The following is a 24,404-nucleotide window of genomic DNA, read 5'->3' as shown; positions in this document are numbered from 1 at the left end:
TAGTTACCTAGTGAAATGTGTCGCTTGAAATGTCACTACCCCATTCGTCAATTCAGCTGGTTTTGGCAGTTGTTCTGTTATATCTTTCCAATCTGATGTTTCCTCGTCAGTATTTACTAACACTTTTACATTCATAGACGAAAATTCTGCAGAAACAATCTTGTCTGCTCGCAGCGAGATAGGCATAGTAATTGTCGCTGGCTCCCCAAGCTGAATGGCAGGGGAGCATGTTATGTGAAGGACAGGCCCAATAATTATTCCACTATGGGCATACCACTGTCGTGGGATTTCTTGCACCTAGAAGTTTAAATTAAATCTTAATGACAGCAATGGTCACTGTTAGTCTAAGGCCTGATTACATGAGCTGGGCTGGCTCGGTTTGCCGAGATGGCTTCTAGCCCAGTATTGCATGAGCCGAGCCAGCCCGTGATGGACTAGATTTATCAAGAACGACAAGTTAAATTTAGCACGAATGTTTTTGGCGCGGAGAATGAGTCGAGTAATGTTTATGACCTTTTTCCAGCAATTTGGGGTTTCATTTTCTACACTTATACAGCTACACGAGCTGCTTTCCCTCTACATCCTATTTAGAACGTATAGTTTTGATTTTTGTGGTTAGCAGTGTGCTCAGAGAAGAGAAACTTAATGCTGGTCCGGCTTACCTGGCTGGATCCCGGCATCGCGATACTGGGATCTCGGCTAACCGGCCTGGCCCGGTTGTTATGTTATCGCAATGTTGATTTTTGTTGCGTTTAACAGACCGTGCCAAGATCTCGGCAAAATTAACCCGGCTAACCGGGCCAGCCCGGCTCATGGAATCAGGCCCTAATTGCTATAACGAAACCAGTATCGGTGCCGTAAAATTGCGCAAATAGTCATTGGCTAAATCCATTTCATGGTGGGTGACGGAGAGAGAATAAAATTATTAGTATTTGAAGAGGTGTTTTGTTTCTAAAATGTTAATTTGTTTTATCGGAGAAAATATTGCATCTTAAAAACATAGGTGCACGTAAGGAGACAAAATAGTGACTGGTTATGATATAGGGAGAACATAAAAGCATGTAAACGTAACAAAAACAGAGAGAAAACAATCAACATCAAACGTTTCCAAATAAATGTCACTTAACACAGAAAAAAACGTACTAGCTTTACGGTACAAGACTTTTTTTCGGAAAAAAATTATACTTTTTTATTACCACAAGGCACTTAATTTTAGAATAGGGAACGTTATTGGTAGGGAGTGGTACCGAAGTTAACTAGACTCTTTTTGTTTCGCGTGTACTTACTTTGACTTTGGCTTTTAATTTTCACGCAGCTTTACGCACCTCTTAGAAGTTTTTATCTCGTGTACACAGAAACTTGTAAGCGTGATTTATAATGGTAATAGGACTGAGTGGAGTCCAATTCGGTCTGTAATCATACGAGTGATTAACAAAATCGGGTGTCCGATTTGTTTAATCACGAGTATGATTACAGGCAGAATTGGACGACACAGAGTCCTGTTACCAATTACTCAAAACTTTGACAAAATTCGAGAAAGAAACTAATTAGTAAACCTTCGGTTGAATAGTTAAACGTCTTTATGCATACTAAAAAACATAACAGTCTACTCGACAAATACACAACAACAGCGCGCGCAAAATGACGCGTACTGTCCAATTACACAGGCATGACGCGTAAACTGTCCTATTACATTGTCCAATTACAAGCATGACCGTACACGGTCCTATTAGTGCTCAAATCAGGCTGCTGATAACCAATCACGTTTGAGAATTTTGTTATAGTTTTGATTAATAAAATAATTCGATAAGTATACCTTTAGAAATAACTGGACGTTCCTTTTCTTATGGACAACACTGGCTGGGATTGTCACGCTCATGTCCGGATAGTCTTGAACTTTACAAGTAAAATCGCACTCCCCCAGGGCATTAGTTGAGAATGTGTAGGTCCTGAGACGGCAGATAACAGCAAAAGCGGAACAACATGTAACTTTGGCCTCAGCGAAAGGAACTCTTGGTTTTGAGGAGGGGTCATGTTGAGTATCTGCTATAAAAAAAGAAAGGTGAAGCAAGAAGAGAGTTGTTTATACGGTTTGTGGACGTCTTATTGAGAAAGCAAAATGTTGCTTTTATGATAATCAAAGAAAGTGCTGTTTTCTTTAGTTCGATTCACATGAAGTCCATTTAAATGCTAAGGTTCTTTAGAAACATCATCCTTATGGAAAAACAACTGGAAACAGTTCTGGTATAAGTGGAAAGGAAGGAACGGGGCTACGAACGAGTTGCCGATAAGTTTTATTTTCATATTGACACGTATTGTAATATAAGCAATTACCTGACGCTTGCCATATGTTTGTTGTCTCCAAATCCCTCCAATCATTGTTGTCTGAATCAACTAGCTCTCTGATCACCACTTCATATCCTTGAAGGTTAGTGGCGCTGTGACATAAGGCAACTGTCACCTCTTTGTCAAAATCTCCGGTAAAATTGGAGCTGAGCAGATTGTCGTAAGTCAGCACTATTACATTGCTTACTAGTGCCTCATCCTTCTTCAAAGGTGGAAAATTTGTTGTAGACTCCCACAGTGTGCACCTGAACAGCACAGGTTTTGTCACAGCGTTTCGGGGAAATGTTATACAAGCAGCAGCTTGGATGTTGTGAAGGTTCCATACTCCTCCTTTCGGGCTTATTTCCCATCTAGAAAGAATAACATTAACAAAGTCAATTAACAGAATGTGGTTTTATTTCTCATTTCAAACCGCCACTCTTTAGCAGAAGAGTGCCACATTACAAAAAGAAGACTTGATCCACTTTTGAAATGTTTCTTGGTTAACGTATGTCGCGACATGCAAGTGACACTACGTTCTGAAAAATTTGACAGGTCTCCCAATGTTTGCAAAATTTTATGGCCGTGACAATCAACGCTAATACACAATGTAATCGTATTGGGCATCAACATTGTAAAGAGCTTTCGTTTGAAAACGAAAATGGCCTAAAAGTAGCTATGAAAGACTCAAAGATGTAACATGTAGTAACTGTTAACTAAAGAAAAAACGAAAACAACCTCTCTGATTCGGCGTATGACGCAGTTTTCATTTTATTCTCTGACAAGGATTCTGACACTGTCTCCAGTCTATCAAGTGATGGTTCTGACTCGGCCTGTGATACAGTCTCCACCTGGTCCATTGATCCAGTCTCAGTTTCAATAGCATCCTCTGAAACAGCTTCTTGGCTAGTTTTAACTGTTGCAACAATTTAATAAAGTATTGGGATTATTTGTTTGAAGACCGTAAACAGACAACGGAGTCCTCCGCTGTGTTTTTGACTTGTTTTATAATATCTTAGACTACCAAGTATTAAGTAGCTCGGGAAAATGTTAGGTACTCGATGGTCTTTTATAAAATAATTAAGATAGTACGCGCACTCTCATTGGTCGATAGGTGAGTTTAGATGAGAGTATGTAAACACGGTTGTGACGTCACGCTTTCTGTGTTTCCCGGCACAATTTAAAAACATTTAATATAAAGCTGCCAAAAAGACTTGTAAAGTAATTTCAAGTACAAATATTAAAGAAATGAAAAACAACATCAAATTTTGACATGTGTTCCGGCTTTCTCTTCCTACATTAGCCCGAGGAAAAAAACAAAAGAAAGAAGAACCACAGCGCTTTGCCTGCTTCGATGATCGTGAGCGCTAGACAAGCTCGTGGAGGGAGCTCAAGCGAAAGACAAAATATGCAACAAAATACGCAGTAAACATTTTTCAAATACATTTTTGCATTTAAGTACTACAATAAAATTCCCTATAAGACATTCTTTATTAGAAAAAAATTATAGGTCAAAGCAAACGCAACTATATGCTACAAATTAATCTTAAATTCAAACTTTGCGCGGCCGATCGGTTGCCGTCTTTTTGCCGTCAAATCTGCATAAAATGCGATTAAAATGACGCTTAAAATGTATTTTCTCTGAGACTTTCTCAGCGTAAAAATTCTACTGTTACATTGGCAATAATATTCGTGAATTTCTTTTATTCAAAATGGGCTTTGGGAAGAGGAAAGAATGGAGATATTTGTCAGAAAACCAAAGCAGAATTTGATGTCAATTTGAGGTTTATTCTACGCTTGAAGCACATTACAAAGACGGAGGAAACGACAGTAGAAGAAACATTCATTTCCAGCTTAAATAAACTCCTCATCTCAAAGTTCTTTCCTTACAGAGCCGTATTTTTTAGCATTTCGTTTAGTTTTTGCCAAACTTTCCGTATTTTTCTGCAAGATTTACGTGGAATCGCTTTCGTCGACACGGCGCTACTTGCCACAAATTTTAGTTGAACTCTTATAACACGAATTTTGATTGGCTCATGTTCTCCCAACCCCCCTCGTGTTTAGATGAGGCTATGTAAACACGGAAAAAGTCTTCTATTGCTAAAATATTGTGTAAAAAAATACTTATAATCGCAACACAGAGGGTAATATGCTATTTTTAATGTCAGAGTTAAATCACACGGCGTTTCATTCAATTAGAAAGTTTGCAATTTTGTCGTAAATGTTTAGGTTTCGTTTTAATTGATCCCTTTATCCGATTCTAACTTCAGTGAAGACTTAATCCGTACCATTACTAAAAGCAACATCACACTCGAAATATTCCGTGACAGGAGATGAACAAAGCGAGTCAGGGTGTCCTTCAAATGCAACATATATATGTAGATTAACATATCGTTGTAGTTTAATTCTTAAATTTGGCGCTTAGGTTAACTAATGAAGGTTCCGCCAAACAGTCCCACTGATCAAGTTGTATGTTTTGGAAAGTGACGGAGGCCAATTGAGAAATGAATGTCCCCATGGTAACCAGCTAGATGGAAAGAAACGAGTTTTTTTATTTTATCAGAAACATACTATTGAAAATATATATTTTGTAGCAGATCTAACGCAAATATAACAAAAGAATACCTGTATAATCAACAATTTTCATTCTTTTACTATCTAAGGAGTGTAAAGTTGAAACTGGTTTCTTTCTCTTCCCAGTTGTACTCCACTCTGTGTTTGACTCATCTGTAAAACCAAACAATCCAAAAAACATCGAAAAACATCAAATACGTAATTACGATTTGAATAAATTGGAATCAGTTATCAAGAAATACAAAATAGGAATAAATGTTTATTCGTTTGTCCTGCTATAGAATCGCTTTGAGATGTTGATCGCGACATTTCAACTGCAATACTGCTAGTCTTCACCATCATCGCCTGATGAAGACTAGCAGTATTGCAGTCGAAACGTCGCGATCAACATCTCAAAGCGATTCTATCGTGAGACAAACGTATAAACGTTCATTCCTATCTTACACGGAGATGAACAATATTCACATCTTTAATGACAAATACAAAATAATCATTAAATTCTTCAAACAGTTGAAAATCACATGCCGCAAGAAAGATTGAAATGATTTGTAACCTGATGCTAATTCACATACTAATGCCATGATCCCATAAAATAGGTTTAAAAAGTTATGCAGTTATTGATCGCGGTTCAGTTAAAGGGACTTGTGTCACGAATTTTTTAGCTAAATTTAGGCATGAGAAATGACCATCAAATTCGGTGAAATATAAAAATAACCTTCTAAATCATCGAAAAAACATTTCAATAACACAACAAATGCAAAAGAAAGTTCGGATGGCCAAAAGCGATGAAGATTGAAACGGATTGCGATATGGGTTTTTGAAATATTGTTGGGCTGAACAGTTTTCAAAGTTAATCTTGTTTGCTCGTAACTTTAAATTATAACGCCCAGGAGACACACTTGGTTTGAGTGAAACTATGGTTTTATCATTTAGTTCCATAGAAGTAATTTCTTTGCGAAAAAAAGTTTCATAGCGAGGTTTGGCAAAACTTAATAAAATAAACTTAACTCAGCCGTGACACAGTCCCTTTAATGGAGAGGCTGTTTACACATAACTTAGCCCTCGGACGTACAAGGGGGATGCCGCGCCCTTGAAATTATTACGCAACTTTAAGAAGAAGATTTTCTTTCAGTAGCTATTTATTCACCCCTGGCGGAAATTTTGATATGTCAACTGTGTGTCCGTGATTTTTTGCATGTAGGTTTAGCCAAATATCATCTTTTTGACATAATTGTTATTCTTTTCCAGTTTCTTTAAACAAAACTGCAAAATTGGTATATATTTTTCACTATCTTCTTGGCTTGATTTTCTTTTGATTTCTGTCATTTTCTGACTTTCAAAGAAAATTGTGAAATCCAAGATGGCAGATCTAATAACGCCAGATGCTGTCATAGTCAACAAAACTTGTGTCATCACGCAGAGCAAGCTAAGGGTTTCTACTCGACGTTAGTATAACCTTAGAGGGGGAGTCCATCGGTCGCCACCTCCCCACCCCACCATGAACCACTGGTGGTATGGATTTGCGTGTACGACCGAGGAGTAACAATTTAAGTAGGCAGTAAACAACACTTTATTTGAAAACACCATGGAAGCTACCGTTGCAATGCTGTTCCATTTAAAGACGCCCTCAAAGTCCCCTTCAAAGACGCCTCCTTTGCTGCTTATTCGTCAGAAATGGTCTCTGTGATTTTAATGTTGCTGTAACTGTTTTATTTTGGATGGAAGTTTTGAGGACGATCGTTAAATGGTTATATCAGTGAAAAGTATTTCATCTCTGTTTACAAGGTCGATGGAAAATATGCCAATCAGCATTGCGCACAAGCGCATTCTCACTGATAAAAAAGCTGCACAAGGCCTGACGTTAGCCTAAATTACTTAGAGTAGGTTCCGATGCTAACTTGCAAGACTATGAACTTTATGACAAACTTAAATGGCAAAATTTTCTTCGACGCATTCATAAAGCAACAAAGCAACTATACTTTATTACTCCTTCGGACCGCCCACCACCCACCGTTCACTCAAACTCGCTGCTATTTATTAATTTTTATTTTTAGAGCAAAACATGTACGCAAAAAAAAACCACTTGAACTTACCAGAACCCTGAAAAAAAAAATCTTGACACGCTTTGTATTCCTCCTCTGAAATGGTTACAGTGAGTATCACGTCACCAAACTCCTCGATAATATCGTCCGTTACAAGACATTTTTGCACCACTTCCTTCATGTGGCCTGTGTTGTAGTCTTCCCACAGTCCTTCAAGTATTTCCAGAGTGGCACATTCCAATGTGATTATCACGCTGCCTTGCTGTGCGTCAACAATCAGCACTTTGAGCACATTTTCAAGATATTCTACGAAACTTTTTAAATCCTCCGTTTTAGTTAGGGCATTTGACTGCAAATATCCGTGCGCAACTAAGTGAATAACATGCTGTGATGACGGAAAACCTGGTCCTACTGTTGCGCCCTTGACTTCTTCTAGGAATGCCTGTGAAGATTCTCCTGGTGGGCCAGGTATTGAGTTGGTCTCACGATCTGTAAGTAGTGGGCGAGGACCTGTCTGTGTGTCAACATTCAGGATTTTGCGCACATTTTCAAGGTATTCAACGAAACCTTCAAAATCCTTCGTCTTAGATGGCTGAAAAAACTTCAAGTAATTTTGCGCAACTAAGTTCAAATATTCTTGTAATGACGGAAGATTTTGACCTAATGCTGCACCCATGTACTTTCCTAGGGATACCTGTGAAGTTTCTCCTGGTTGGGAATTACCTGTTTGAAAACAATTGCACTTAACCTTAATACGGGAGATAGACTTCTGAGAAAAAAAAAAACTTTCGCAAGTTGTATCTCACACCTATTTTTTTTTTTTATTTTGGGTCTAATGCTTAGCGAGCTCGACTCCGAGTCGAACGGTCCGGGTTCGAGTCCTGGCCGGGGCGCTGCGTTGTGTTCTTGGGCAAGACACTTTACCCTCACAGTGCCTCTCTCCACCCAGGTGTATAAATGGGTACCGGCGAATTTACTGCTGGGGGGTAATCCCTACGATGGACTGGCATCCCATCTACGGGGGAGTAGCAATACTCTCAGTCGCTTAATGCTACGGAAACCGGGATAAGCTCCGGCTATATGGGCCACTTGGCTCGGACACAGACTTTTACCTTTTTTACTCAGAGGGGCGAGGGGGGTTAGGGAGTTGGACGTTTTTTTTAATAGTTAACGACGCGACAACTTGGCATGCAGCCATATCTTAACAAGCACGTAAAGAATTTCTTGATGTTATGGAAAAGTAAAAAAAAATTACCCTGATGGATTCAGGATGTGAGCTGTTTGAAGAAAACGATTTAAAAAGGGCTACCCCTGCCCCCCATCGCCCCTTTTTCGATATTTAATTCCAAAATACTCGCAAAACTGCTTCGTCTGTTTTCTGCCAATTGGGATGGTAACACACAAAACAAACGATCGAATGTAACATTGATCATTACAGTTCTTTCTTTGAACAGTTTTGTCGAATTAATTTTTCCTAGTTGCGGGGGGGATTGGCTGCATGTAAGCAAAAGACTTCCTGAAAAAGTGAAAAAAAAAAAACAACCGTTCACAAATAGAAGTGATTTCAGCTTACATGCAACTGCTTCCGGACGGCCAGCCAAGGCCAGCCTGAGACTGTCTGTCCCTTGAAACTTCTTTTCCTGCTGATTCTTCATATCTTTGGAATCCTCCGGAACTACAGTTTCTGTTATATGTGTTGTTCCTTCTAACCCTCCCTGCGCTTTCTTAAAACGTAAACGCTCTACCGCTATCTGGACCTGCTCAATTTCGGCTTTCGCTCTTTTTTGAAACTCTATGCAGTCATGGGCTTTCTTGAAAACTCCTTTCGGCGCCGATTTTACCATTGGGCCTTGGAAGTCTTCTTGGGGTAACCGTTCCTTCCTTGAAGATCCTTCTCGTAAGCCAGTTCCTGATATTATTTCACAATCGACATACAGTCTAAGACGAGCTGTTGAGTAAATATAAAAACAAAAAGTTTAAACTTGTGAAAATCCTATTCCACCTCCAATTCCCTATTCCTGCTCCAAAACTGTCTCAACTTGTGCCAAGAAATTGGATTTAAATAAAAGAACCGTTAACTGTGAATTTGCAATGTCCACTTTACGTTATTTACATTACGCAATCAAACGTGTATATGCTTTACAGCACATTTATTTAGCAAACAGATCGAGGCTCAGTCATCGATTAGAAAGAATGCAACGATCAATGATTCACTAACTAGGTTACTTGTGTCAAGCAGAGACCTAGGTCAAGTCCGCTTTTTTACACTTTTTAACCACGTACCAATGCGGTTTTGGCAAAATATAGGTCTTCGCAAAACCGGCAAAACAAAGCAATGCTTGTTAAAACGACTGAGGGCAAATTCCCCGGAAGTACGGTCCCAAATATTGTTGGAAAAAAAAGCTTGTTACATTGTTGTAAAATCAAAAAAAGAGCGGGGAAAAGCAGAAAGCAGTAAAAGGAAATATTTGACTTTCCTGCAGAAACGTGTCGTGACACAGATATCAAGGTTTGGAATATCTTTGGTATGGTTTAATGTTCTCTTTTTCTATTTTTTACAAGCCGTAAACGTGATCATGATTAGCTTGTTCCCCACTCTCACACAAGCCAAAACATGTTTAAAAGCTGTTTTATTAAACACGGTTTAAAGTTGTTTTATTCATAAAAAGTTGCTTACTGCTGTTGCTTCCTTGAAACTTGGCACAATAAAAGCAAAAATTAGAGCTTCTTTGAATCATTTGTAAAATTAGGTCTTTCAGTTTTCTGCTGCTGATTACATTAAGTTTAGCTGTTCGTCCACCCAGCTGTCTTATTCGTGATATAATGAATTTCATTACTAATTAACAAATTCCATACCATCAACAATTTCAGGTCCCAGTTTTCATTAAATTTACTACTGATTTTACTTGGAATCCGCAAGACAGCTTTTTAAATGTGTGAAATCGTGTCAACGTATGTTACCGCCGAAGAACAGTATTTTATTTTTGTTTTATTTTGATCGTGACGTTTCGTGTCAATGACATGAAGTAGCTTGCAAAGCTTTGTAACCACCCGGACGGACTCACGTGGAACTGATTTTGTAAAAACTTGGACGTGTCTTTGGTCATTAAAAAAAGTGTCAAAATCAAATTTGTTGTCGTTATGCGAGTTCAGTGGGGACTAAAGAAGTAGCGGCAACATTTTCTGGTCCTTGAAAGCCGGATTGGAACGAGCGAATCGAAGAATTTGGAATTTGGTGTGGCGAAGAGTTTGGAATTTGGTATGGAGTCGACCGAAGCGACTGATGGCGGTCGCCATCTTGGCCATTTGGGTTCAGCTCGTACAGTGAGTACTAACATTGTTACTTTAAAAACCAAACGGGCAGCCGTCAAAAGAAGGATCACGAACACGTTGAAGAAATTAGAGTCCACCATCGAACAGTATGGTCGAAAAGCGATTATACGTGGATATGTAAACAACTTACAGGAATATCTAGTCGAAGCGAAAGGCCTCAATGATGAACTCGCCTCAGTGATTCCAGAGAACGAGCACGAAGCCGCAATAGATTGGTATGAAGAACAACTCGATAGAGTCGAAGACGCTAAACTACAGGCCAACGCACATCTTGACGATCGGGCAGAGGAAAGTTCTAGTGGATTAAGTTCGGTGAAATCATGGAAAACTTCTTCGACAAGAAATGTCTCCCAAGCGGCCGAAATTCGCGCCAAAATTACTTCAGCAGAAATTAAAGCAAAACAACTTGCCTTGGAGGAACAGCGAAGAATGGAGGAGTTCGAAAAACAACTGGAGGTTAAAAGGAAACTTGAACTTGTCCAAGATGAAGCTCAAAGGCTAAAATTCATGGCTGAAGAAAGAAGAAAGACTCAGGAAGCCAAGGACAAAGCTGCACGCCTCGCAGCAGAAGCAGAAGTGTTACAAAAGGTACAAAATGAATTTAATGATCCAGAAGCTTTGTTTAATCGATTGCTTGATTTTGAGGATGATTCATTGAAATTTGTTCCATCATCTAATCCTGATGAACTGTTACCCGTAATTCCTCCACCACACCCTGGTTTATTGCAAGGAACTGGAGCAAATCATAGGAATGCATTGCCATCTGACAACCCAACAAAAGTTGTTACACCTTTACCTTTGTTACAACAGCCAAAGTCAGCTGTTTCATTTATTGCACCTCAGGACAAGAAAAAGCCAAATGAAACATTGCCTTTGTATCACTCGTGGATTGGAGATTTACAATGTGGAGAGCAGCATCCAGCTTTAACTAGTACAGGCAATCGGAAAACAACCATATGTGGTCATTCTACTCGTGACTCTCTTCCAAAGTTACGACTAAGCAAGTTTGATGGTGACCCTTTACACTGGTCTGATTGGTCCTCAATGTTTAAATCAATTGTTCATGATGCTAATCTGTCCCTTAATGGCAAAATGCAACATCTTCAGAACTCTGTTATTGGTAAAGCTAAGTCTGCAATTGAAGGATATGGTTATGGTGGAGATTCCTACTATGAAGCACTGAAAGAACTGGAATCCAGATTTGGCAAACCCTCTCTTGTTGTGGAAGTCACACTTGACAAACTGAGAAAAACAGCTCGATTACAAAATGACAAACCTCAAGAAGTGAGAAATCTGTCAGATGTTGTGTCAACTACTGTATGGACATTTAAGAAGTTTGGATATGAAAGTGATCTGAAAGCAGAAGCTAATGTTTCCCTTGCAGTTGACAAACTGTCCCAGGAGCTCAAAATCAAATGGAAGGACAACACCAAAGCTACCAAACTGGAACGACCTAGTCTTGAAGACTTCAGTGTGTGGTTAAAAGGTCAAGCAGATATTTATGATGATTGTTGTTACCCAAAGATGTCAAGTAAGTTTCCATTCCAACCTCATAAGAAACCTCGGTCTGGTGGATCAAATGGAATGGCTGAAAGACAGAACACTTTCTCAAGTAACATTTCACCTCGCCCCAGGCCAACAAAGTCCTCTTGCATTATGGGTGATGGGCAGGAACACAAGTTATCCTCTTGTCCCAAGTTTAAGGCTCTAAGTGTGGAAGAACGCCTGAATGAAGTACAGAAACATAAGTTGTGCTTTTGTTGCCTAAGTCCTCATCATTGGCTTAGCAATTGTTCAAATCGAAAACAGTGTGGTGTAAATGGGTGTACGCGACCCCACAATGCTCTATTGCACAACTTGAGAAATGTTTCGGTGGAAAGCAGTGATGCGGTGTCTGCTATCAACCCAGCAGCACAAGTGGAAGTTGGTTCATCTACTGAACATTCTAACACATCTCACAGAATCAGTCACACCTCTGTTCTGTTACAAGTAGTACCAGTAACCCTCTGTGGTCCAAAGGGATACTTCAACACATATGCTATGCTGGACACAGGAAGCACTTGCAGCTTGCTGTTAGCAGATGTTTCTGAAAAACTTGGTTTGGATGGTCCATTGGAAAATGTGGTCTTAAATGGAATTCAGAAAACGTCTGAGCTTATGACAAAGCGTGTTAATGTACAAGTCAGCCAATTGAATGACTTTGGTACCCAATTTGATGTGAATGGAGTTCTTGTAGTTGATCACCTGAATGTGCCAGAGAAGAAAGTGAAGCTCAAGGAGCTACAAGAAAGATGGCCGCACCTATCAGACCTGGAGCTGACTGAAGTCGCTGGGACTCAAGTCACTTTGCTCCTTGGTAGTGATGTCCCGGAACTTATTGTTCCCCTGGAAACTCGACATGGTCCAAAGGGTTCCCCTGTTGGTGTTCGCACTAGGATTGGATGGACTGTTACTGGTCGCTTACCTGGCCATATTCAAGAATGTGAATCTGTTTGTAAAGTTCATGTGGCGACTCCGGATGAGGAACTCAATGAAACGGTTAAAACTTGGTGGCGAACAGAGAACTTTGGTTGTCGTTATGACAACGATACCCAGCGCTCAGTTGAAGATGAAAGAGTCATGAAGTTCTTGGATGAAAGTACACGTAAGGTGGCGGATGGTCGTTATGAGGTTCCCTTGATTTGGCGTGATGACAATGTTGAACTTCCCGACAACTTTGCTGCAGCTGCTCAACGTCTGAATTTTCTGGAGAAGAAGCTTAATCGTAATCCCGAGTTGGCAGAAAGATACAGGAAAACTATTGACATGGATATGGAAAAGGGATACATAAAAAAGCTTACTAAGGAGGAAGTAACTGCACCAGCAATGCGCAAATGGTACCTTCCTCACCACCCTGTTATGAACCCCAAGAAACCTGAGAAGGTTCGTCGAGTATGTGATGCCGCTGCAAAGTTTCAAGGCTCATCATTAAACAGCCAACTTCTTAGTGGCCCAGATTTGCTTAACAACCTTGTTGGAATTTTCATGAGATTTCGAGAAGAAAAGGTTGCGCTTTCAGGAGACATTGAAGCAATGTTTAATCAAGTTGCTGTCCCAGAAGAAGATCAAGCTTCCCTTCGTTTTCTGTGGCGTCAATCCCCTGAATCACCGACAGAAGTCTACCAATATGTGCGTCACATATGTGACCTCTCACGCGAAAACGTTCCTTAGGACTTGCCGTTTTGACACGGATAGCCGCGCGTTTGCCGTTCAGTAGCCGTGTGCACGGAAAGAGATGCCGTTTGAGCCGTGTAAGCTATCCGTGTAACATAAATTATGGGCCGTTTGAGCCGTGTGGCCGTTCCGTGTAAAAAAATTTGTCAGCCGTTCAAGCCGTGTGACCGTTCCGTGTGAAGAAATTGACTAGCCGTTCGAGCCGTGCAGCCGTTCCGTGTGAAGAAATTTACTTGCCGTTCGAGCCGTGTAGCCGTTCCGTGTGAAGAAATTTACTAGCCGTTCAACCGTTCCATGCAAAGAATACTTTTAGCCGCTCGAGCAGCAAAAGCTATCCGTTTAAAGTTCGTCAGTCCTTGAAGCGGCTCAAGCTACACGCTACACATACAAGAAAGTTGACAGACATTCAAATGGCGTGAGCTAAAAACTGCACCTTAGTAAATGTGTTGTTTACAAACACCTCGTTTTAAACAGACACGGGTTATTTTTTCTGCTCTTGAAATATCTTCGCTTATATAACATTCGATCATCGATAAAAATTTTATCTAAGACTAAAAACTAAGTTCAATTCAACGAGTAACGAGAAAATGTTTCGTTGCTTGACGGAATGCAACTTCTGATTTGAGATCTCGTGTTGCGCCGGGGTGTTACGCTGGAATACACTGTCGACCCGAAAAACGAAAAACTAAGAGAAAAAAAACTGCTTGGATGCTTTGACTTTGAAATGATTTCGCAGCGCGGGACAGTTAAACAATGGCGGCCTTATTTTACTAAATTTTGTGACGCGCGTAGAAGCATAAAAACGAAAACTTAGAGAAAAAATCTGCTTGAATGCTTTGACTTTGAAATGATTTCGCAGCGCGGGACAGTTAAACAATGGCGGCCTTATTTTACTAAATTTTGTGACGCGCGTAGAAGCATAAAAACGAAAACTTAGAGAAAAAATTTGCTTGAATGCTTTGACTTTGAAATGATTTCGCAGCGCGGGACAGTTAAACAATGGCGGCCTTCTTTTACTAAATTTTGTGACGCGCGTAGAAGCATAAAAACGAAAAACTTAGAGAAAAAATCTGCTTGAATGCTTTGACTTTGAAATGATTTCGCAGCGCGGGACAGTCAAACAATGGCGGCCTTCTTTTACTTAATTTTGTGACGCGCGTAGAAGCATAAAAACGTAAACTTAGAGAAAAAATCTGCTTGAATGCTTTGACTTTGAAATGATTTCGCAGCGCGGGACAGTTAAACAATGGCGGCCTTCTTTTACTTAATTTTGTGACGCGCGTAGAAGCATAAAAACGAAAACTTAGAGAAAAAATCTGCTTGAATGCTTTGACTTTGAAATGATTTCGCAGCGCGGGACAGTTAAACAATGGCGGCCTTCTTTTACTAAATTTTGTGACGCGCGTAAAAGCATAAAAACGAAAAACTTAGAGAAAAAATCTGCTTGAATGCTTTGACTTTGAAATGATTTCGCAGCGCGGGACAGTCAAACAATGGCGGCCTTCTTTTACTTAATTTTGTGACGCGCGTAGAAGCATAAAAACGTAAACTTAGAGAAAAAATCTGCTTGAATGCTTTGACTTTGAAATGATTTCGCAGCGCGGGACAGTTAAACAATGGCGGCCTTCTTTTACTTAATTTTGTGACGCGCGTAGAAGCATAAAAACGAAAACTTAGAGAAAAAATCTGCTTGAATGCTTTGACTTTGAAATGATTTCGCAGCGCGGGACAGTTAAACAATGGCGGCCTTCTTTTACTTAATTTTGTGACGCGCGTAAAAGCATAAAAACGAAAAACTTAGAGAAAAAATCTGCTTGAATGCTTTGACTTTGAAATGATTTCGCAGCGCGGGACAGTCAAACAATGGCGGCCTTCTTTTATTTAATTTTGTGACGCGCGTAGAAGCATAAAAGCGAAAAACTAAGAGAAAAAAATCTGCTTGGATGCTTTGACTTTGAAATGATTTCGCAGCGCGGGACAGTTAAACGCGCGGCCGTTCAACATCATCCGTGTGAAGAAACTTTACATCCGTGTAGCCGTTCGACTTCATCCGTGTAAAGAAAATTTACATCCGTGCAGCCGTTCGACTTCATCCGTGTGAAGAAAATTTACATCCGTGTAGCCGTTCGACTTCATCCGTGTGAAAAAAAATTACATCCGTGTAGCCGTTTAACTTCATCCGTGTAACAAAAATTTACATCCGTGTAGCCGTTCGACTTCATCCGTGTGAAAAAAAATTACATCCGTGTAGCCGTTCAACTTCATCCGTGTAACAAAAATTTACATCCGTGTAGCCGTTCTCGGTATCCGTGTAGAACGGCTCATCGAGCCGTTTCTCATCCGTTCGCTTGCCGCGCGTTTCGCCGAACACACGGATTCCGTAAGGAACGTTTTCGCGTGAGAGGTCACATATTTGGAGCCAAATGTGCGCCAACCTGTTCAAACTATGCTCTATTGAGATGTGCAGAAGATAACGAGAAGCAGTTTCCTAATGCTGCCTTGGCCGTAAAGCGAAACTTTTACATGGATGACTTTTTTAAGTCAGTTAAATCAAGTGATCAAGCTCTGGAACTGCAACAAGAACTTGTTGAAATGCTAAACGAAGCAGCTTTTCACTTGACCAAGTGGATCTCTAATGAGAAAGAAGTGATTGAGCAAATACCAGAATCGGAAAGAGCCCCGTCTATCAAAGTCGTGGAGGAAAGCATCGTAATGCCTATGGAACGTGCTCTTGGTGTCGTTTGGGATACCAGCTCAGATTGTTTTGTCTATGAGGTGGTGAAGAAAGACATAGCGGACACGCGTCGGAAGATTCTGAGTTTGATAGCATCCCTCTTTGATCCGATTGGATTTCTAGCTCCATTCCTGGTCAGAGCAAAAATCTTCCTCCAGCATGTGTGGCAGTTAGGTATTGGATGGGATGATGCACTACCACCAGAGTTTCTAAAGGAGTGGTCCAAATGGCAGGAAGAGCTGGACGGAATTGCACAGTTTCGCATTCCCCGTTTCTATCGTCACATACCAGACAACCCATCTGTTATTGACCTTCATGTCTTTGGAGATGCCAGCGAACAAGCATTTTGCTCAGTGGCTTATTTCAGATTCTGCTATGCCAGTGGAGCAGTGCGATGTGCATTTGTTACAGCGAAGACTCGGGTAGCCCCGAAGAAACCCTTGAGCATCCCAAGGCTTGAACTGCAGGCTGCTGCTTTGAGTGCAAGATTGGCTGCTGTAGTGATTAAGGAACATGATTACATCATTGACTCCACCTATTATTGGACAGACAGCAGTACTGTGTTTCAGTGGATTCGTGGAGTGTCTAAGCGCCACCCCGCCTTTATTGCTAATAGAATTGGAGAGATCCTGGACAGCACCGAACCCAACCAATGGAACCACTGTCCTGGACAGTTAAATCCTGCAGATGATGGCAGCAGGGGACTTCCAGTGAGCTCTATTACATCTGGGAGTCGTTGGGTAAATGGCCCTGCCTTCTTACACTTACCTGAAGAGAGATGGCCAAAGGGAAATGCAAAGCTTGAAATTCCCAAGCCGTCCGATGATGACCCACAAGCCCAAGAAATGGCTGTTGCCTGGACTGGTGTGGTGAAAGATTCAAAGAACAATTTCTTATCTCCAGCGAACTACTCATCTCTAACAAAGCTTCTCAAAGTAACTGCTTACCTGAAACGGTTTATCTTTAACTGTAAGCACCCCAAATCTGAACGTCGCATTGGTTCCTTGTTGGTTGAAGAGATGGAGCAAGCTCGAAAGTTTTGGATCTGCGTTGCCCAGGAAGAATCCTTTCCTCAAGAAGTTGCAGTTCTCAAGTTAAAACAGCATGTTTCGAACAAGAGCAAATTGGTATCCCTCTCACCTTTCCTTGATGGACATGGAATTATTCGTGCAGGTGGTCGAATTGAGAGAGCCGATATTCCATTTTGCAGTCGTCACCCTGTGGTACTGGCACCCGATCATGAGTTGACCCGTCTCATCATCATGAGCTGTCATGAAAAATTGAAACACGAAGGAGTGGACCAGGTACGAAATGAGTTGAGACAACAGTATTGGATCTTACGCTGTCGTGCTACAGTGCGAAAGATTCTTCATCAGTGTTCTTACTGCAGAAGGCGAAAAGCGAAACCAGAAGCACCCTTGATGGCAAGTCTACCATATGATCGCTTAAATGTTGCACCACCATTCTCGAAAGTTGGCGTGGATTTCTTTGGTCCTCTTAAAGTAAAGTATCTAAGAAAACAGGAGAAGAGATATGGTTGTCTCTTTACTTGCTTGGTGACTAGAGCAGTTCATTTGGAGGTTGCATTTGACTTGTCAACCGATTCCTTCATCATGTGCCTTAGGCGGTTTATGGCTCTAAGAGGTAAACCAACTGTGATTTACTCCGACAACGGAACAAACTTTGTAGGAGCAGACCGTGAGTTACGTGAATGCATAAATGGCTGGAATCAACATAAGATCGGCAGTGAGTTGAGCCAAGAGGGAATTCAGTGGGTTTTTAACCCGCCTGCTGCGCCACATATGGGAGGTGTATGGGAGCGCCTTGTAAGATCATGCAAGAAAGCCCTTAATGTTGTTCTACAGAATCAAGTTCTTACTGATGAAGTGTTGCTGACTGCCTTTGCTGAAGTGGCATGGGTTGTGAACAGTCGTCCGCTTACTGAAGTCAGCTCGGATGTGGATGACCTTGAAGCTCTGACACCGAATCATTTCCTCATTGGAAGAGGATCTCTCAACTTACCACCCGGTATTGTTGATGACAAGGAGTTGTCAAGTCGCAAACGTTGGCGGCAAGCACAAGTGGTGGCAAATCATGTTTGGAGTCGTTGGTTAAGAGAGTACCTACCTGGTTTGATTACTCGAAAGAAATGGACTCAACCTACTGTAAATGTCAAGGTCGGAGATTTGGTGTTAGTGGTTGATCGCGCAGTTTCAAGAGGTTCCTGGCCCCTTGGCAGGATCGTAAAAGTCTTTCCCGGACTTGACAGTATTGTAAGATCAGCAGACGTGAAAACGAAGTTTGGAGTGATGAGACGCCCTGTGACAAAACTTGCTCTCCTTGAAGAGTGTTCGACCAACTAGTTCGGGCGAACACGGGGGGAGGATGTTACCGCCGAAGAACAGTATTTTATTTTTGTTTTATTTTGATCGTGACGTTTCGTGTCAATGACATGAAGTAGCTTGCAAAGCTTTGTAACCACCCGGACGGACTCACGTGGAACTGATTTTGTAAAAACTTGGACGTGTCTTTGGTCATTAAAAAAAGTGTCAAAATCAAATTTGTTGTCGTTATGCGAGTTCAGTGGGGACTAAAGAAGTAGCGGCAACAACGTACTTGATCTCTTTATGTGCTTTGGAAGAGAAAAAGAAATTTAACCTTACCTCCACCAGCTGAGGAAGTGAGTTTCTCTGCGGGTTGAAGCACCTCTTTTGGCTGATCTTTGATATTGAATTCTTCTCGAAATGGGGCCTTTGCTATATTTGTCGTTCCTTCTAGCCCTCTCTCGACACCGGCTAATCCCTTATGCTTCACTACTTGGTCTGCTTGGGCTTTGGATTTCAATTCCTTTCTCAGCAGTTTTTTGATGCCCTGGGCTTTCTCTTGAAATACCGTTTCTAAGGAAGGGACTTGAGTTGGGATTGTCAGTTCAGACATAACTTCTGTGTCGTTTGCATACCACCTTAGAAGTTCCTGTACATTTTTTGCTGCTTCAGTTGTTACAACTGGTTCCGTTAAAAGTTTATGAATGACCTCCTGCCATTCAATTCTCTTTTCAGAGCTGACTCGCCCCGCAATTCTCAAGAAGGAGTCGCTGATTTCTTTCCAAAGAGATAGAAACTCGTCATCTGTTATATTCATCATGTTTTGTAGCATGTGACCGCACACAACGTTACGATAATATTTAACTCTCGCTAACTCGGCAGCTAAACTGTGGTCGGTATATGTTGGCAGAGCATTCCAACCTTTGGCAGGAGGGGTAAGGTAGCATATTGTCCTAAGCAGCATGAAGAGCAGACTTGTATCAAAATCTGCTGACTTGCCGTACACCCCTGGGGTAGGATAAAGACAGTCCCACTGTGGCTTAGAGAGACGTGCTTCACGAAGGCGCTTCACTGTAACAGGATTGTGAAGTATTACGGGAAGATAACCTGGTGGGAATATGCTGTCAAAAATCTCCCTCAGTAGCGTGGTGCCTCCAATTATTACAAGTCGTGCGATACGTAGAAAATTTGCCTCTTCAGTTGTTAAAGGCAACGCTGCAGCAGCCATTTTACGACACAGACGATAACTGGACTACACCACTTGTTAAGTGCACTTTGAGCTTTGTAATGGATTAAAGAGTAGCTCAAGATTACGAGGATTTCAAAATAAATTGCACTTGGTAAAGATGTCGTGCCCACCTTAAGAGGCCTGCAAACAAGAAACGGTTTTAATATCTTGGCAACTTCAGTTACTAATTGTTACTATTATTATAAATAAAGAAAGAGATAACCCAGGATGATTTGCAGCTAAAAGGAAGTGGAGCCATGTAACGTTTTCTTTTATATCAGGCCGGCCTCCAACGAATCTGATACATGCTCTCTCCTCCGCAGAGGCTCCTTTGGTGGGGGAAGGCGAAAAACACGGGGGAAGGAAGGCGAAAAACACGAAAAATGAAAAATAGGGGGAGCGCGGGGGACGACGGGAAGGGCGAAGCAGCGGAGGCCTCTGCCAGATAATGATTTCAAAATGGCGCCCGATTTCCGAGAGAGTCTGGGCCGAGGTCAATTTCTTCATGAATTTTTACAACATGGCGTCTCTCTTCTCCCCAGAGGCTCCTTTAGTAGGGGAAGGCAAAAAAAAAAAAAAAAAAAAAAAAACAGGGGGAGGAAGGGGCCTCTCCCCATTTCCCACGCCGTAAAAAACACGAAAGTGGCCTCTGCGGAGGAGAGAGTGATACATGTATGTGGACTCACATAAATGAAAACATAAGTGTGTGCTGACTCGTCACGAAATCTCTTCGCTCCAACGAACACCATTTACAAATTGTCATCGAAAAGATTTCGTGACGAGCCAAAAGAACGTCTACGAAGAAATTAAGTGACCGGCGAAATGAAAAAAATTTGCAGTGAAACGATTGTTGTTAGTTTCTGTTTGGAAGTTTTGTTATGTAACAATCGGTGATTATTTAACGAAATTGAATGTCCGCTTCTGGACCGCCGTGACTTTCAAATTCTCCCGATCCAATGATGTTTTCAATAAAGACAAGAAATTAGGTTAAGCTAAACTGTGAGCTTTAAAATATCCTTTTACAAGGGTTTTACAAACCTTACATCGAAAGGATCATCAAATAGAGCTGTAGACATGAGCTGGGATTTTAAATAATGGCTCAAGGTTATAAAGCCTTTAGGTTAGTTTGTTGAAAGTGACCGCTACTGCTTTTGTTAAGTTATCTCATCCCGACTTCGCCCAGGCTTCGTGCATTCTTTCGACACCAGCGCTACATTTATACGGCATATAGTAAAACCCGAAACGGAACGAAACGAAACCACCGAAATAAAACGGTTAGCTTTCACTACGGTTTGCTTGCGGTTAGCTTCACACCGGTTTGTTTGCAGTTAGCTTTATTTGTTGGTTAGGTTTCGTTTCGTTTCGGTGGTTTCGTCGCTTCGGGTTTTAGTACATCAGTGTCCTACATAATGTCTGCGAACCAGACAATAGGAGTGGAAGCAATCAATGGTTTTTGCAACGAGAATGTAAATGGAATTTACTCACCTGGAGATATGTACTGTTAATATAGTCTTCTATGACTTCTATACTCCGTCGTCGTGAAGAGAGTGAATCAGTTGACCTCGAATTTATTCAAAACAGTGACGTCAAACGAAGTTTTATATCTGGCAGACGGTCAAGGGGTCAAAAAACAAAATAAAAATGACACAAAAGTCAGTTAAGACTGCATACCGACGCTTCCAACGAAATCCTCCCTTTCTTCTTAAAATTTAAAATCGAGCAAAAAACTTCTACCTAAAAATTAACGAAGATAAGGAAACGCGTGCTTCGCGATCGAGGTTTCGAAAAAAGATCACCTCTGGCTTAAATGCAAGAGTATTTGTTTCGCGTCCCTGGTGTGAGTAATTGTGCTGTACTCAAAGCTGTAAATCTAATTATGATAATTCGCTATATTCCAGCGCATGGGACACAAGCTAAAAAAAACCCATTTAATTACTTGTACAAAAAAATTAAGAAAAACGTTCTCATGCATATTTCTTTTGTTGTCGGCTTCAGTCAGCACAGTTCGTGCATACTCTTTAAAATACTTGCATAATAATTGAAAGGGTACTGCGCGACCTCATGTGCTTACCGAATATGGGTTTTGAACTGTTTCACTATACATTTTCTAAGAAAGAGATGTTCTATGATGGCCGCGTTATAACATCCTTGTGTGAGGCCACACACTTAGAATATTAAATAGTCAACAAGGGCTGCAGTCACATCTACGGCGTAACTAAGGTTTAACTTTAGTTATTCTCTAGTTATATAAAGTCATACCTAACTATAGTTAGTGCTTTCGGTCGACTTTGCGGTCACACAATTTTTGTTAACTACAGTTAGTTCTGATTAGCCCTAGGATAATTTTGAATTAATTTAGTTCACAACAACCCTTGTTGTTGATCCGTTAAATGTAAGACAAGTTGACCGGCAAAAGTGTCTACTGAGTTGTCTGTATGGCAGCTCGGCGTAGTACATGTATAATAAGGTAAAACTTTTAACAGATGCTGGACGCCAAAGAATTCAAGCTTTATTTTTGTTAACATTTGTTATATGTAATTTATTGGCATGTTGTTTCTCTTTTTCCCGCTCGCTTCAAGCTTTATTTTGCATATTTATGTTCATCTCGCACGTGCAAAGAGAATTGTCACATTCTGATTGGTTTTTCGTTTGTAAACTTAGGTTTAAAAAAAGAACCCTGCTTGGGTATATTTTTAGTTAGCCTGTATTATTTTAAACTCACCGAGGCGTAAATTTTCTAACTATAGTTAGGGTGAGCAGAGACTGAAGCGGTCACATTACCGAAATATTATAGCTAGCTAACTATAGTTATTCCCGTCCTAACTATAGTTGATAGTCTAGATCGATGTGACCGCAGCCAAATTGTTATAAAAAAGGTGCATAACTTGTCTTATTATAAAAAATGCGTTATTCATTTAAGCAAAATATCTCTTCGTGTAGATAGATTTAAACTTTAAAAGTAATAATTTTGGATAGGAATGACATCCCATATATGAGGAACTGTTAAGAGGTTTGCATGTTTCCCGCAATTTAATCCCCGCGATGTCGCATTATTACAAGGAAAATTACCTGACCAATAAAAAAATAGTATCGCTGTCTTGTTATGTTTCTCCGCTTCTTGATGTGGGAGCCTTTTGCACTTGTTAGAGGGATTGCTTTATATTTAAGAAGGATTTTTGTTCTATCCATGCGGATGAATACCCTAGATTGCGGTCGGACATTTAAAAACTCAAGATTCACTGTGGCTTTTTTTTCTTTCCTTTGCTGTGATCGCTTCAAAAAAGTATTGTCGCTCGTCGTCATATTATTTCCTCAATCTACGTCTTTTTCGCTGAAGAAGAATATGTCGTTTGTATATGTATACATATATTTTGCGGACTCATGCTAATTTTTTATTTAGATATTTAGGAAGTGCAACTTTTTCTAAATAGTTTGACGATTAGGTCTCTTCTCAGTACCGGCAAAGGGTCTAGAAACGATATAGGTTTTGCAAGCGGGCTCTACTTTATGGTTATACCAGCAAATATACAACCATAACCGAAGAAATTAGAACCAAAGATAGGCTATTATGGGCTAAAACGAATGTTTTTCGTAGGTCTTCGGTCATATCAGAGGATCGGGACGATCATATGAGAACCCCCGATCGCCTCCGATTGCTTCGATCGCCTACGATCGACTCAGTATTTGCAAACGATCCATGCAATAGAAACGATCGGGGCGATCATATGAGAGCCAACCTTAACGGAAAACCTGCTCTTCTGCTTAGTACCGGCAAAGTGTCTAGAAACGAGATTGCACCGTGACGGGGCATCTTGGCACGTGCGTCGTGATTTACATATACTGATGTAAACTGACCTATCTTGGGCTTCTTGTTGTAAGAGAGACCGCTCATAGTATTCACAATAGAGGTTTGGTCGCACATCACTGCCTTCAGCCGACTCGCATGATCAACTTCTTGGCAAGCCATAAGTAGCTGATTGGATCGAGTGCTGCTCATGTTAAAACAGGTCTGAGCCTATAACAGCGCCGCTGTTAGCTACTCGTGAAAATCTTGTCATAGTTCTGTTTATGTACTTAGCCAGTTTTCACGAAGTACAAATGTTCAAGTTTTGATTTGAATTTGTTTATCGATTTTGGACTACTTTTATAGACAATATAATTGCATGAGAAATGAGCAAGCTGATCTCTCAAATACTGACTGTGTGAGGTAAAAAATGTTGATTATTTTCTTAGAAGATAAGTGAAAAACGTTATTTAGCTTTGTGGTCAAAGAAAGATAATCCGTCTCTTGGTCTTCATTCGTTGTAAATACTGTTATAGGCCGATTTTCGTTATACTTCCTTGATTTGCAATAATTTGTCTGTAGCGAACAACAGTAACAATGATAACAGTGTCTCCCGAAAAATAAAGTATTTTCTTTAGACAATCCATCAGCTATAACAACGCAACTTTTCATATTTTTGAAATAATAAACTTCTCATGGTCGTTAATCGTGTTTGGTTGGGCTCGATCTATTATTGACATTCCGATGTGGTGGTTTAGATCGAGAGTATCTAGTAAGAGTAACACTAGTTAGTCACTAAAAAACATAAATGAACTCGTGGACACATTGCCGAATGTTACTAAATTCA

At 40.6% G+C, this 24,404-nt stretch overlaps 1 protein-coding gene across 2 annotated transcripts; it reads right to left on the bottom strand.

Annotated features, from left to right (window-relative positions):
• Positions 1–21,315, bottom strand: LOC144652510 (uncharacterized). 2 transcript variants are annotated; one of them, XM_078512532.1, is made up of 9 exons: positions 21,259–21,315; positions 18,885–19,914; positions 8,515–8,889; positions 6,993–7,664; positions 4,951–5,052; positions 3,064–3,241; positions 2,335–2,696; positions 1,817–2,046; positions 1–297 (listed from the first exon to the last, which is right to left on the bottom strand). In XM_078512532.1, the coding sequence occupies exons 2-9, from the start codon at positions 19,771–19,773 to the stop codon at positions 4–6; spliced, it is 3,102 nt and encodes a 1,033-aa protein (XP_078368658.1). In that variant the 5' UTR covers positions 19,774–19,914; positions 21,259–21,315; the 3' UTR covers positions 1–3. The 2 variants fall into 2 exon arrangements, with proteins under 2 accessions (XP_078368658.1, XP_078368659.1); XM_078512533.1 differs by having other exon boundaries at positions 1,817–2,043; positions 21,259–21,311.
• Between the last annotated feature and the right edge of the window lie 3,089 nt (positions 21,316–24,404).

Source organism: Oculina patagonica, chromosome 4 (assembly GCF_052425735.1).
Source record: "Oculina patagonica isolate OP01 chromosome 4, crgOcupat, whole genome shotgun sequence".
NCBI lineage: Eukaryota > Metazoa > Cnidaria > Anthozoa > Scleractinia > Oculinidae > Oculina > Oculina patagonica.
The sequence above is the reverse complement of the archived record's forward strand: the minus strand, read 5'-3'. Positions and strand labels throughout refer to the sequence as shown.